This window comes from Dryobates pubescens, chromosome 19 (genome assembly GCF_014839835.1).
Source record: "Dryobates pubescens isolate bDryPub1 chromosome 19, bDryPub1.pri, whole genome shotgun sequence".
NCBI classification, from domain to species: domain Eukaryota; kingdom Metazoa; phylum Chordata; class Aves; order Piciformes; family Picidae; genus Dryobates; species Dryobates pubescens.
In genome coordinates, this window is record NC_071630.1 from 1,616,433 (window position 1) to 1,631,222 (window position 14,790).

The 14,790-nt window shown below is 69.7% G+C and overlaps 1 protein-coding gene across 1 annotated transcript; it reads right to left on the reverse strand.

Moving 5' to 3' along the window:
• Positions 1-109: 109 nt before the first annotated feature.
• On the reverse strand, positions 110-13,861 carry LOC128898185 (C-type lectin domain family 18 member A-like). Its single transcript, XM_054170279.1, has 12 exons — positions 13,726-13,861; positions 12,312-12,403; positions 10,681-10,905; positions 9,965-10,062; positions 8,815-8,936; positions 8,606-8,713; positions 6,330-6,422; positions 6,092-6,198; positions 4,584-4,713; positions 1,761-1,857; positions 709-800; positions 110-147 (listed from the first exon to the last, which is right to left on the reverse strand). Exons 1-12 carry the CDS (start codon positions 13,859-13,861, stop codon positions 110-112), a joined length of 1,338 nt encoding a protein of 445 aa, XP_054026254.1.
• Between the last annotated feature and the right edge of the window lie 929 nt (positions 13,862-14,790).

The window sequence follows — 14,790 nt, forward strand, 5'->3', positions numbered from 1 at the left end:
CTGTGGGGTCCTCCTGAGCTGTGGTTTGGCCTTGGCACAGCACCAAGGTCCTCCTGCGCCGCAAGCCTGGCACAGTGGCCAGCACTGGGCAGTGCCCAGGGCTGCCAGCTCAGGGCTCCTGCTGCCAGAGGGAGATGTGCTCCTGGGCTGAGGTGGGACAGAGAGAGTCAGCATCCCCCTGCAGGCAGGGAAGCACCCAGGGGGCTGGGCAGGGCTGGCCGAACCCCATGCTGGCAGCTGGGCACACCGAGCCGGCAGCTGGGTACCCCTGGGCTGGCAGCTGGGCACCACCATGGTGGCAGCTGGGCACCCCTGGGCTGGCAGCTGGGCACCACCATGGTGGCAGCTGGGTACCTCCATGGTGGAAGCTGGCACCCCGGGCTGGCAGCTGGGTACTCCCAGGCCAGCAACTGGCACCCCAGGCTGGCAGCTGGGCACCCCGGGCTGGCAGTGGCACCCCGGGCTATCAGCTGGGCACCCCAGGCCAGCAGCTGGGCACACCGGGCCGGCACTGGCACCCCCATGCTGGTAGCTGGGCACCCGGGCTGGCAGCTGGGCACCCCGGGCCGGCAGCTGGCACCCCTGGGCTAGGAGCTGGGCACCCCGGGCTGGCAGCTGGGCACCCTGGGCCGGCAGCCGGGCACACCGGGCCGGCAGTGGCACCCGGGCCGGCGCTGGCACCGGGCCGGCAGGGCGCTGCGCACTCACCCAGGTGGCAGATGTAGCGGTTGCGGGCACGGCAGCGCTGGTCGTTCCAGTTGAAGGCAGCTGCGGCCTGCATCTCCACGCAGTTGCTGAACCTGTGCCCCCCCGGCAGGGTGGTGAGGCCGGGCACGGCGCTGGCACCCCGCGGCGCTGGCTGGCACCCCGCGGCACTGGCACCCCATGGCGCTGGCTGGCACCCCGCGGCGCAGGCTGGCACCCCGCAGCACAGGCTGGCACCCCGCGGCGCAGGCTGGCACCCCGCGGCGCTGGCTGGCACCCCACGGCGCTGGCTGGCACCCCGAGGCGCTGGCTGGCACCCCGCGGCACTGGCTGGCACCCCGCGGCACTGGCTGGCACCCCGAGGCGCTGGCTGGCACCCCGCGGCACTGGCTGGCACCCCGCGGCGCTGGCACCCCGCGGCACTGGCTGGCACCCCGCGGCGCTGGCTGGCACCCCGCGGCGCTGGCTGGCACCCCGCAGCACTGGCACCCCGAGGCGCTGGCTGGCACCCCGCGGCGCTGGCTGGCACCCCGAGGCGCTGGCTGGCACCCGCGGCGCAGGCTGGCACCCCGCGGCGCTGGCTGGCACCCCGCGGCGCTGGCTGGCACCCCGCGGCACTGGCACCCCGAGGCGCTGGCTGGCACCCTGCGGCGCTGGCTGGCACCCCGCGGCACTGGCACCCCGCGGCACAGGCTGGCACCCCATGGCGCAGGCTGGCACCCTGCGGCACTGGCACCCCGTGGCGCTGGCTGGCACTCCGCGGCGCAGGCTGGCACCCCGCGGCGCAGGCTGGCACCCCGCAGCGCTGGCTGGCACCCCGTGGCGCAGGCTGGCACCCCTCGGCGCAGGCTGGCACCCCGCGGCGCAGGCTGGCACCCCACAGCACTGGCACTCCGTGGTGCAGGCTGGCACCCCGCGGCGCTGGCTGGCACCCCGCGGCACTGGCATCCCACGGCGCTGGCTGGCACCCCGCGGCACTGGCACCCCATGGCGCTGGCTGGCACCCCGCGGCGCTGGCACCCCGCAGCGCAGGCTGGCACCCGGCACGCACTTACCCCTGGCTGTCCGGCTGCCCGAAGGCAAAGCTGGTGAAGGAGGAGCCCTCCCCCGCGGCCCAGCGGAAGGAGGCCTTGGAGGGCTTGTAGGTGAGACCTGGGGGCAGGGAGGCAGCAGGGCAGGAGGTGAGGTTGGCACAACCACCCCCAGGTTCAGCACAACCACCCCCAGGCTGGGCACAACCACCCCCAGGCCGGGCACAACCACCCCCAGGTTCAGCACAACCACCCCCAGGCCGGGCACAACCACCCCCAGGTTCAGCACAACCACCCCCAGGCTGGGCACAACCACCCCCAGGCCGGGCACAACCACCCCCTGGCTGGGCACAACCACCCCCAGGTTCAGCACAACCACCCCCAGGTTCAGCACAACCACCCCCAGGCTGGGCACAACCACCCCCAGGCTGGGCACAACCACCCCCAGGCCGGGCACAACCACCCCCAGGTTCAGCACAACCACCCCCAGGCCGGGCACAACCACCCCCAGGTTCAGCACAACCACCCCCAGGCCGGGCACAACCACCCCCAGGCAGGGCACAACCACCCCCAGGTTCAGCACAACCACCCCCAGGCAGGGCACAACCACCCCCAGGCTGGGCACAACCACCCCCAGGCCGGGCACAACCACCCCCAGGTTCAGCACAACCACCCCCAGGCAGGGCACAACCACCCCCAGGTTCAGCACAACCACCCCCAGGCCGGGCACAACCACCCCCAGGTTCAGCACAACCACCCCCAGGCTGGGCACAACCACCCCCAGGCCGGGCACAACCACCCCCAGGCTGGGCACAACCACCCCCAGGTTCAGCACAACCACCCCCTGGCTGGGCACAACCACCCCCAGGCTGGGCACAACCACCCCCAGGCCGGGCACAACCACCCCCTGGCTGGGCACAACCACCCCCAGGTTCAGCACAACCACCCCCAGGCTGGGCACAACCACCCCCAGGCCGGGCACAACCACCCCCTGGCTGGGCACAACCACCCCCAGGTTCAGCACAACCACCCCCAGGCCGGGCACAACCACCCCCAGGCCGGGCACAACCACCCCCAGGTTCAGCACAACCACCCCCAGGCTGGGCACAACCACCCCCAGGCTGGGCACAACCACCCCCAGGCCGGGCACAACCACCCCCAGGTTCAGCACAACCACCCCCAGGCTGGGCACAACCACCCCCAGGCTGGGCACAACCACCCCCAGGTTCAGCACAACCACCCCCAGGTTCAGCACAACCACCCCCAGGCTGGGCACAACCACCCCCAGGCCGGGCACAACCACCCCCAGGCTGGGCACAACCACCCCCAGGTTCAGCACAACCACCCCCAGGTTCAGCACAACCACCCCCAGGCTGGGCACAACCACCCCAGGTTCAGCACAACCACCCCCAGGTTCAGCACAACCACCCCCAGGCCGGGCACAACCACCCCCAGGCTGGGCACAACCACCCCCAGGTTCAGCACAACCACCCCCAGGCTGGGCACAACCACCCCCAGGCTGGGCACAACCACCCCCCGGTTCAGCACAACCACCCCCAGGCTGGGCACAACCACCCCCAGGCTGGGCACAACCACCCCCAGGTTCAGCACAACCACCCCCAGGCTGGGCACAACCACCCCCAGGCTGGGCACAACCACCCCCAGGTTCAGCACAACCACCCCCAGGCTTGGCACAACCACCCCCAGGCTGGGCACAACCACCCCCAGGCCGGGCACAACCACCCCCAGGTTCAGCACAACCACCCCCAGGCTGGGCACAACCACCCCCAGGCTTGGCACAACCACCCCCAGGCTGGGCACAACCACCCCCAGGCCGGGCACAACCACCCCCAGGTTCAGCACAACCACCCCCAGGCTGGGCACAACCACCCCCAGGCTGGGCACAACCACCCCCAGGTTCAGCACAACCACCCCCAGGCTGGGCACAACCACCCCCAGGCTGGGCACAACCACCCCCAGGCCGGGCACAACCACCCCCAGGCTGGGCACAACCACCCCCAGGTTCAGCACAACCACCCCCAGGCCGGGCACAACCACCCCCAGGCTGGGCACAACCACCCCCAGGTTCAGCACAACCACCCCCAGGCCGGGCACAACCACCCCCAGGCTGGGCACAACCACCCCCAGGTTCGGCACAACCACCCCCAGGCTGGGCACAACCACCCCCAGGTTCAGCACAACCACCCCCAGGCTGGGCACAACCACCCCCAGGTTCAGCACAACCACCCCCAGGCCGGGCACAACCACCCCCAGGTTCAGCACAACCACCCCCAGGCTGGGCACAACCACCCCCAGGTTCAGCACAACCACCCCCAGGCTGGGCACAACCACCCCCAGGCTGGGCACAACCACCCCCAGGCCGGGCACAACCACCCCCAGGTTCAGCACAACCACCCCCAGGCTGGGCACAACCACCCCCAGGCTGGGCACAACCACCCCCAGGTTCAGCACAACCACCCCCAGGCTGGGCACAACCACCCCCAGGCTGGGCACAACCACCCCCAGGCTGGGCACAACCACCCCCAGGCTGGGCACAACCACCCCCAGGTTCAGCACAACCACCCCCAGGCCGGGCACAACCACCCCCAGGCCGGGCACAACCACCCCCAGGCTGGGCACAACCACCCCCAGGTTCAGCACAACCACCCCCAGGCTGGGCACAACCACCCCCAGGCTGGGCACAACCACCCCCAGGTTCAGCACAACCACCCCAGGCCGGGCACAACCACCCCCAGGTTCAGCACAACCACCCCCAGGCTGGGCACAACCACCCCAGGCCGGGCACACCCCCAGGCCGGTGCCCCCGTGCCTGGCACCCTTGCTCACCGATCCAGAAGTTGCCAGTCTCGTAGCCGGTCTCTGCCAGCCTGTTGCCGCTCTCCAGGCGGCTGAGGTAGAAGGCCAGGATGTCCTGCACCTTCTGGCTCCTGACCTGTGCCAGCATCGCTCCCTTCTCCTGCGGGGCAGGCAGCAGGCTGGCACCAGACCGCCTCAGAGCCTCACCCAATGGCTCAGCCCGGGAGGGACCTCCCAGCTCAGCCAGCTCCAAGCCCCTGCCCTGCCCAGGGACCCCTCCCCCCAGCCCAGGCTGCTCCAGGCCTCCTCCAGCCTGGCCTGGAACCCCTCCAGGCAGGGGGCAGCCACAGCCTCCCTGGGCAGCCTGTGCCAGGCTCTCCCCAGCCTCCCTGCCAACAATTCCTTCCTCCTCTCCACTCTCCCTCTGCCCTCTCCCAGCTCCAAGCCATTCTCCCTGCTCCTGGCAGTCAGAGTGGCTGAGAGCAGCCAGGCAGAGAGGGAGCTGGGGAGAGTGGTGGAGAGCAGCTGAACAGGAGCCAGCAGTGTGCCCAGGGGGCCAAGAAGGCCAAGGGCAGCCTGGCCTGCAGCAGGCAGAGTGTGGCCAGCAGCAGCAGGGAGCTGATCCTGCCCTGTGCTCAGCACTGCTCAGGCCACACCTGGAGTCCTGTGTCCAGCTCTGGGCTCCTCAGGTCAGGAAAGAGGTTGAGCTGCTGGAAGGTGTCCAGAGAAGGGCAACAAAGCTGGGGAGGGGTCTGGGGCACAGCCCTGGGAGGAGAGGCTGAGGGAGCTGGGGTTGGAGCCTGCAGAAGAGGAGGCTCAGGGGAGACCTTCTTGCTCTCTGCAACTGCCTGCAGGGAGGTTGGAGCCAGGTGGGGGTTGGGCTCTTCTCCCAGGCCCCCAGCCCCAGAACAAGAGGACACAGTCTCAAGCTGTGCCAGGGGAGGTTTAGGCTGGAGGTGAGGAAGAAATTCTTCACAGTGAGAGAGATTGGCCCTGGGGATGTGCTGCCCAGGGAGGTGGTGGAGTCCCCAGCCCTGGAGGTGTTTAGGCAGAGCCTGGCTGAGGCCCTTGGTGCCGTGGTTGAGTTGCTCAGATGGTGCTGGGGGAGAGGTTGGGCTGGGTGAGCTCTGAGCTCTTCCAACCTGGTTAATTCTATTCTATTCTATTCTATTCTATTCTATTCTATTCTATTCTATTCTATTCCATTCCATTCCATTCCATTCCATTCCCTTCCCTTCCCTTCCCTTCTGGCACTCCCAGCCCTTGTCCAAAGTCCTCCCCAGCCCTCCTGGAGCCCCTTCAGGTCCTGGCAGGCTGCTCTGAGGTCTCCCTGGAGCCTTCTCCTCTCCGGGCTGCACAGCCGCAGCTCTCCCAGCCCGGCCCCACAGGGGAGGTTCTGCAGCCCTCTGCTTATCCTCAAGGGCTCCTCTGGAGCCTCTCCAGCAGAGGTGCCCCGGAGAGGTTCACAGTGGTGCTGTGAGTCACAGGTGGCATCGTCGAGCCGCAGAGGGGCTGCTGGCGGCACGCTGGGCACTCACCTGGCACTTGACCTTGGCTCCGTAGTAGGTGTCAGCCTCGGGGGACACCGTGAAGCAGTCCCCATCGATCCGCAGGTCACAGGTGTGGAAGGGGAAGCGAACCTTGGCTGAGGGCAGAGGGGAGGGGGCAGGAGGGATGCTGCTGGCCGTGGGCTGTGCTCGCTGGGGGGCGCTGAGCCTCGCTGCGGGGGGGGGGGGGGCAGGGGAGTCCCTGCCGCGGGGGCAGGCACAGACTCACTGCCGCAGTCGGGGCCGCCGTAGCCGGCGTGGCAGAGGCAGGAGCACTCCTCCTTCCGCAGCGTCCCGTGCAGGCACTGCCCGCTGCACCGCACTGTGGGCGACACCGCCTGCTGCTGGGCTGCGGGGGGCGCTGCAGCCCCCCGCCTGCCCCCTGCCTGCCGCGCACACGGCCCTCGGGCTGCTCTGGGCTGCTGCATGCAGCAGACGGCGACTGCTGCGCTGGCTGCGCGCTGCATGCACTGCACCGCCCCCCACCCCGTGGGCATGCAGTGCACCGCCCATGCACGGCATGCACTGCACCCACACTGCACAGGCAGTGGCCATGCCCGTGGCACTGGGGAGACGGGGGTGGTGTGGGTGGTGTGGATGGTGGTGCCCCTCACCCTGGCAGTAGCAGCTGGTGTGCGTGGGGGGGGGGGTGTTGATGGTATAGGTGGGGTGGGGGCGGTGTGGGAGGTCAGGGAGGTGTGGGAGGTGTGGGGGTGGTGTGGGGGAAGTCAGGGAAGTGTGGGAGGTGAGGATGGTGTAGGCAGTGTGGGGGTGGTGTGGGAGGTGGGGGCGGTGTGGGCAAGGGGGGAGGTGTGGGAGGTGAGGATGGTGTAGGCAGTGTGGGGGTGGTGTGGGAGGTGGGGGCGGTGTGGGCAAGGGGGGAGGTGTGGGAGGTGAGGATGGTGTAGGCAGTGTGGGGGTGGTGTGGGAGGTGGGGGCGGTGTGGGCAAGGGGGGAGGTGTGGGGGGTGAGGATGGTGTAGGCAGTGTGGGGGTGGTGTGGGCAAGAGGGGCGGTGTGGGAGGTGTGGACGGTGTGGGAGGTGGGGACGGTGTGGGCAGTGTGGGCAGTGTGGGCGGTGTGGGAGGTGGGGACGGTGGGGGCAGTGTGGGCAGTGTGGGAGGTGGGGACGGTGGGGGCAGTGTGGGCAGTGTGGGCGGTGTGGGCGGTGTGGGCGGTGTGGGAGGTGGGGACGGTGGGGGCAGTGTGGGCGGTGTGGGCAGTGTGGGCAGTGTGGGAGGTGGGGACGGTGGGGGCAGTGTGGGCAGTGTGGGCGGTGTGGGAGGTGGGGACGGTGTGGGCAGTGTGGGCAGTGTGGGCGGTGTGGGCAGTGTGGGAGGTGGGGACGGTGGGGGCAGTGTGGGCAGTGTGGGCGGTGTGGGAGGTGGGGACGGTGTGGGCAGTGTGGGCAGTGTGGGCGGTGTGGGCAGTGTGGGCGGTGTGGGCAGTGTGGGAGGTGTGGGAGGTGGGGACGGTGTGGGCAGTGTGGGCAGTGTGGGTGGTGTGGGCAGTGTGGGAGGTGGGGACGGTGTGGGCAGTGTGGGCGGTGTGGGCGGTGTGGGCGGTGTGGGCAGTGTGGGCGGTGTGGGCGGTGTGGGCAGTGTGGGAGGTGGGGACGGTGGGGGCAGTGTGGGCAGTGTGGGCGGTGTGGGCAGTGTGGGAGGTGGGGACGGTGTGGGCAGTGTGGGCAGTGTGGGCGGTGTGGGCAGTGTGGGAGGTGGGGACGGTGTGGGCGGTGTGGGCGGTGTGGGCAGTGTGGGAGGTGGGGGCAGTGTGGGAGGTGGGGATGGTGTGGGCAGTGTGGGCAGTGTGGGAGGTGGGGACGGTGTGGGCAGTGTGGGAGGTGGGGACGGTGGGGGCAGTGTGGGCAGTGTGGGCGGTGTGGGCGGTGGGGACGGTGTGGGCGGTGTGGGCAGTGTGGGAGGTGGGGACGGTGGGGGCAGTGTGGGCAGTGTGGGCGGTGTGGGCGGTGTGGGCAGTGTGGGAGGTGGGGACGGTGGGGGCAGTGGGGGCGGTGTGGGCGGTGTGGGAGGTGGGGACGGTGGGGGCAGTGGGGGCGGTGTGGGCGGTGTGGGAGGTGGGGACGGTGTGGGCAGTGTGGGCGGTGTGGGCGGTGTGGGCGGTGGGGACGGTGGGGGCAGTGTGGGCGGTGTGGGCGGTGTGGGCAGTGTGGGAGGTGTGGGCGGTGTGGGAGGTGTGGGAGGTGTGGGAGGTGTGGGAGGTGGGGACGGTGGGGGCAGTGTGGGAGGTGGGGACGGTGAGGGCAGTGTGGGCAGTGTGGGCGGTGTGGGCAGTGTGGGAGGTGGGGACGGTGTGGGCAGTGTGGGCGGTGTGGGCAGTGTGGGAGGTGTGGGAGGTGGGGACGGTGGGGGCAGTGTGGGCGGTGTGGGCAGTGTGGGAGGTGGGGATGTTGGGGGCAGTGTGGGCGGTGTGGGCAGTGTGGGCGGTGTGGGAGGTGGGGACGTTGGGGGCAGTGTGGGCGGTGTGGGTGCTGGGTGCCCCTCACCTTGGCAGTAGCGTCCGGTGTGGGCAGGGGGGCAGCGGCACTGGCAGCTGCCCATGTCCAGGCTGCCTCCGTTCCTGCAGCTCATGCGACAGGGGTTGCGGGGCACCTCTGGGCGGGGCACAGAGGTGTCCTGGGTGTGCCGGGCTGCGGCGGGGCCCGGGGCGGGGCCCGGGGCGGGGCCCGGGGCGGGGCGGGGCGGCGGGACTCACCGCAGAGACCACCGCCGTGGTCCCAGGACTTGAAGCAGCCGGAGAGAGCGGCGGTGCAGAGCGAGCACCAGGGGCCCTGCTGGTAGGGCGGCACCGGCGTCCCGGCCGCCTCCCAGTTGCCCCTGCGGGGGCAGGCAGCTGCCCGGCTCTGTGCCCTGCCCGCGCTGCGGGACACGCCCCTTGGGGGGCACGGCCCCGCCCACATGCCCGGCCCCGCCGCATTCTACAAGCCACGCCCGCAGCGCAGAGCCACGCCTGCTTCCAGCAGCACAGCCCCACCCACTGCGCTAAGCCCCACCCACCTCGGGGTGAGGCCCCACCCTAACCCCTCACCATACATCCCCATTGGCCAGCCTGGACACACCCCTCTGGGCACCCTATCCAACCCCGGAGGGAGGGTTCCTCTGAGCCCCACCCACCCTATCCCAATCCCCATTGTCCCCTTCCCAGTCCTGCCCCAGAGGCCCCGCCCCAAGACACAGCCCCGCCCCTCCTGCACAGCCCCTCCCACTTGTTCATGTCCCACCCCTCCTGCTCTTAGCCCCGCCTTCTCAGCCCCCACTCATCCCACAAAGGTCCCACCCCCAAATAGGCCCCACCCCTGCATCCCCCCACAGCCCCAACTGTCCATAGACCCCGCCCCCACTGTTGGCCCAGCCCCGTCACAGCCCCGCCCCCCGCAGGCCCCACTTCCTGTAGGCCCCACCCCTCATAATGTTAGCTCCACCCCAGAACACAGCACCGCCCCCTTCTCGTGGCCCTGCCCCTCCCACTCACAGCTCCACCCCTGCAGGCCCCACCCTCCCGCACAGGCCCTGCCCCCAAACAGGCCCCACCCCTGCAGCCCACCAGAGCCCCCATCTCTCATAGGCCCCTCCCCTCCCGCGGATAACCCTGCCCCCAATGCAGAGCCCCGCCCCCTCCCCACAGGCCTTGCCCACAACACATAGCCCCGCCCCCTCCCCGCACGCTCTCCCCCACCCACTTATAGCCCCGCCCACAACGTATGGCCTCCACGGCCCCTCCCCCACGGCCCCCGCCCCACCCATTGAAAGCCACGCCCACGAGGCGTACCCCCGCCCTCTCCCCACCCACTTGAAGCCCCGCCCCCAGCACACAGCCCCCCTTCCTCCTTGCCCCCTGCCCTTACCCCGGGGCGTAGGCGCAGGCGAAGGCCTCGCTGGGGCCGTGGCGGCCGTGGCACAGGTGGCGGCCGCAGCCCAGCTGCCCCGCGGTGGCCCACACCAGCTGGAGGAGAGCTGCTGTCACCCGTGCCGCGCCCCCCGCCCCGCACCCCCCGCCCCGCACCCCCCTCCCCGCACCCCCCTCTCACCCCCAGCGCCGCGCCCCCCGCCCCGCACCCCCCTCTCACCCCCAGCGCCGCGCCCCCCGCGCCGTGCCCCCCGCTCACCCCCACCGCCGTGCCCCCCGCCCACCCCCAGCATCGTACCCCCCGCGCCGTGCCCCCCGCCCCGCACCCCCCTCTCACCCCCAGCGCCGCGCCCCCCGCCCCGCAACTCCCTCTCACCCCCAGCGCCGTGCCCCCCGCCCCGCACCCCCCTCTCATCCCCAGCGCCGTGCCCCCCGCCCACCCCCCGCGCCGTGCCCCCCGCCCCGCACCCCCGCCCAACCCCCGCGCCGTGCCCCCCGTCCCGCACCCCCCTCTCACCCCCAGCGCCGTGCCCCCCGCCCCGCACCCCCCTCTCACCCCCAGCGCCGTGCCCCCCCGCGCCGTGCCCCCCGCCCCGCACCCCCCTCTCACCCCCAGCGCCGTGCCCCCCGCGCCGTGCCCCTCGCCCCGCACCCCCCTCTCACCCCCAGCGCCGCGCCCCCCGCGCCGTGCCCCCCGCCCCGCGCCGTGCCCACCTGTGTGTAGCGGCGGCAGGTGGCGTTGGGGGCACAGCGGCCGCTGCCGTAGTCGTATCGCTCTCCCTCGGCGAACCAGCGCTCCAGGACGGCCCCGAAGCCGCCGCCGCCCGCCGGCAGCAGCGCCTCGCTCCAGCCCAGCTGTGGGACGGGCTGCGGAGCAGGGCCCCGCAGGCAGCCGGCCGCCCGCGCCCCGGCCAGCCGGCCCAGCTCCTCGCTCCACTCCTGGGGGGGGTGTGCCCTGAGCCGCCCAGCGTCCCCACCGGGGACAGCCGCCGTGGCGACAGAGGGGAACCGTCCCGGGGAGGCGGTTGGGGATGGCCAGAGCAAGCGGAGGGTTGGGGGTCATGGGAGGGTGGACTTGGGGCTGCGAAAGTACAGCCCTGACCTTGCCATGTGCAGGTGTGGGGCGAGTAGGGCACAGCCAGGGCCGTCGTGAGGAGAGGCTGAGAGCCCTCTGGCTGTTCAATATGGAGAAGAGAAGGTTGAGAGGGAGCTGATCAATATCTATCAATATTTGAGGGCTGGGGGTCAAGGGGGAGGGGAGAGCCTCTGCTCACTGTGTCCTGGGGTAGGCCAAGGGGCAAGGGATGGAAACTGCAGCACAGGAGGTTCCACCTCAGCGTGAGGAAGAACTTCTTGGCTGTAAGGCTCCCAGAGGCCTGGAGCAGGCTGCCCAGAGAGGTTGTGGAGTCTCCTGCTCTGGAGCCTTCCCAGCCCTGTCTGGATGTGTCCCTGTGCCCCCTGTGCTGGATCCTGGGGTCCTGCTCTGGCAGTGGGGGTTGGACTCGATGATGCCTGGAGGTCCCTTCCAACCCCTCCCACCCTGTGGTCTGTGATCATCACATGTGGGGGTCACAGAATCACACAATCAGCCAGGTTGGAAGACACCTCCAAGATCAAGTCCAACCCATCACCCAACCCTAACTAATCAACCAGCCCATGGCACCAAGTGCCTCATCCAGGCTTGTCTCACACACCTGCTGACCCCCACCAACACCCTTGGGCAGCTGTGTCACCATGCAGGACACCAAAGGACCTTGCCCTTGGGGTGTGCAGGAGTGGGATGGTCAGGGGACACTGAGGGCCATCATGAGATGTGGTAGAAACCTCTCATAGGATTCCAGGGACCAGCCTTGTCCTTGGGGTGTGCAGGAGCAGGAGGGTCAGGGGACATCAAGAGGCAGCAGAGGACACAGGGACGTCCCAGGGGACCAGCCCTGACCTTGGTGTGTGCAGGAGCAGGAGGGTCAGGGGACATCAAGAGGCATCAGAGGACACAGGGACGTCCCAGGGGACCAGCCCTGACCTTGGTGTGTGCAGGAGCAGGAGGGTCAGGAGACATCAAGAGGCATCAGAGGACACAGGGACGTCCCAGGGGACCAGCCCTGACCTTGGTGTGTGCAGGAGCAGGAGGGTCAGAGGACATCAAGAGGCACAGAGCACACGGGGATGCCCCGGGGGCCAGCCTGGTCCTTGGTATGTACAGGTGTGGCACGATCAGGGGACTCCAAAGGCCATGGCAGGGCACAGGGGACACCCCGGAGGACCGGCCCTGCCCTTGGTGTGCACGTGTGGCATGACCAGGGCACACTGGGGGGGCACCACAGGACACGGCGGGGGGCACTCACCAGCTTCTGCATGTTGGCAGCGGGAGGCTGCACTTTGCTCCTCAGTTTGTTGTGCAGTGAGAGCACCAGGAAGGTCTCCTTCATGCTGAGAGCTGGGGAGGGGACGACAAAAGGGGTCGGGGAGGGAGCCAGGATGGACACGGGCAGGAGATGAGCCCTTTCGGGGGCCGTGGGAACAGCCAAACCACTCCCACAGCCCCCCAAAGGGTGCGGCCTCTGCCGGGGACACGGAGAAGGCACCCGGGTCGCCATGGAGACTTGAGGGGACAGAAGAAAGCACTTTTGGACTGCGAGCACAAAAGAGGCAGGGGCCGGGGCGGGGGGCGGGGGGGCAGCCCGCTGAGCCCCCGTCTCGCATGGGTGAGCTGAGACTGCCAGGAATGTACCCACTGCCCCCCCTCCCCATCTCTGTCCTGCCAGCACCCAGAGCCCACCGGGCTGGACCCATCACTAGCCCCCATCACCAGCCCCGTGACCCCCCCGCCCCCCTCAGCTCCATCCCCTCACCTGCTCAATGCCATTCCCAGCCTGAACCCCCAGCTCCATCCCATCACCAGTCCCTGGCACCCCCCAGCTCCATCCCATCACCAGTTCCTGGCACCCCCCAGCTCCATCCCATCACCAGTCCCTGGCACCCCCCCAGCTCCATCCCATCACCAGTCCCTGGGACCCCCCCAGCTCCATCCCATCACCAGTCCCTGGCACCACTCCCCAGCTCCATCCCATCAATATCCCCATGCCCCCCAGCTCCATCCCATCACCAGTCCCTGGCACCACTCCCCAGCTCCATCCCATCACCAGTCCCTGGCACCCCCCCAGCTCCATCCCATCACCAGTCCCTGGCACCCCCCCAGCTCCATCCCATCACCAGTCCCTGGCCCCCCCCAGCTCCATCCCATCACCAGTCCCTGGCACCACTCCCCAGCTCCATCCCATCAATATCCCCATGCCCCCCAGCTCCATCCCATCACCAGTCCCTGGCCCCCCCCAGCTCCATCCCATCACCAGTCCCTGGCACCACTCCCCAGCTCCATCCCATCACCAGTCCCTGGCACCCCCCCAGCTCCATCCCATCACCAGCTCCATCCCATTACCATCCTGACCACCACCCCCCCAACCTCCATCCCGTCACCAGTCCCTGACACCACCCCCCAGCACCATCCCATCACCACCTTCATCCCATCAGCAACCTCAGCCCCCCAAGTCCCATCCCATCCCCAGCCCCATGCTCCCCCCCAACCCCATCCTATTCTATCCCCAGCCCCCATCAGCCATCAAGACCCCCACTGCCATCCCTGAGTGCCCATCACCCCTCCACCACCCTACCCTGACCCCAGGGGACACTACCTAGGGTGCGCCCCCCCGGCACCCTATCTACCCCCCAGCAGACGGCCATGACCCCTCTCCCCATTACCTCCCGGAGCCGACACTGCCAACTTCTCAGCAGCCGCCGACCTCGTCTCAGCCTCCCTCCACACCAGGAGGTTCCAAAGCAGCAGCACCAAGAGCTTCATGCAGGTGCCTGGGCTGGGGGGGTCCCGGGCCGGCATGGCTGGGGTGAGAGCGGAGCAGCCCAGCCCCGCAGCAGCCCCGCAGCAGGAGCGGTGTCGGGGACGGGCTCGGCCGCGCTGCCGGGGGGTGGTGTGTGTCTGGCTGTGGGATTTGATCCTATTCAGGGCTCCAGACAGGCCCCACTGGGCAGCTCCAACAAAAGGCTGACGGTGAGGAACGGCTCTGTCAGAACTGCTGCTCGCTGGGGCGGACGCGGCAGACAGCGCCCGGGCTGCAGCCCCACCGGGATGCCCCGCGGCAGGGTCGCAGGGTCACAGGGGCTGGAAGGGAGCTCCGGAGATCATCGAGTCCAACCCCCCTGCCAGAGCAGGACCACAGAATCCAGCACAGGTGGCAGAGGAGCACATCCAGCTGGGTGTGACTGTACTTTCATTATAGAATCCCAGAGCTGGCAGGGGGGGAAGGGAGCTCAGGGCTCAGCCAGCTCCAAGCCCCTGCCCTGGGCAGGGACACCTCACCCCACAGCTGGTTGCTCACAGCCACCTCCAGCCTGGCTGCAAACACCTCCAGGGCCGAGCAGGAGGCTTCCACCACCTCCCTGGGCAGCCTGGGCCAGGCTCTCACCACCCTCCTGGCCAACAACTTCTTCCTCACAGCCAGTCTCCAGCTCCCCACTTCTCCTTTTGCTCCATCCCCCCCAGTTCTATCCCTGACACCCTCCAAAGTCCCTCCCCAGCTTTCTTGGAGCCCCCTGCAGATACTAGAAGGCCACAAGAAGGGTCAACCCCCCCTGCCCTCTGCCCCAGTCCCACTGTGGTCCCGATGGGATGGCAGGCAGGAGCAGGGTCCCAAACAGCACCTGTTTGGGGTCACTGGGATGCCAAGGAGCTGGGGGGCAGCTAAGGGGCTCCCTGCTGCCAGCCTTCCTCCTGCCCCATGAATTAAACATGCCAGGGAGGTAACAGAC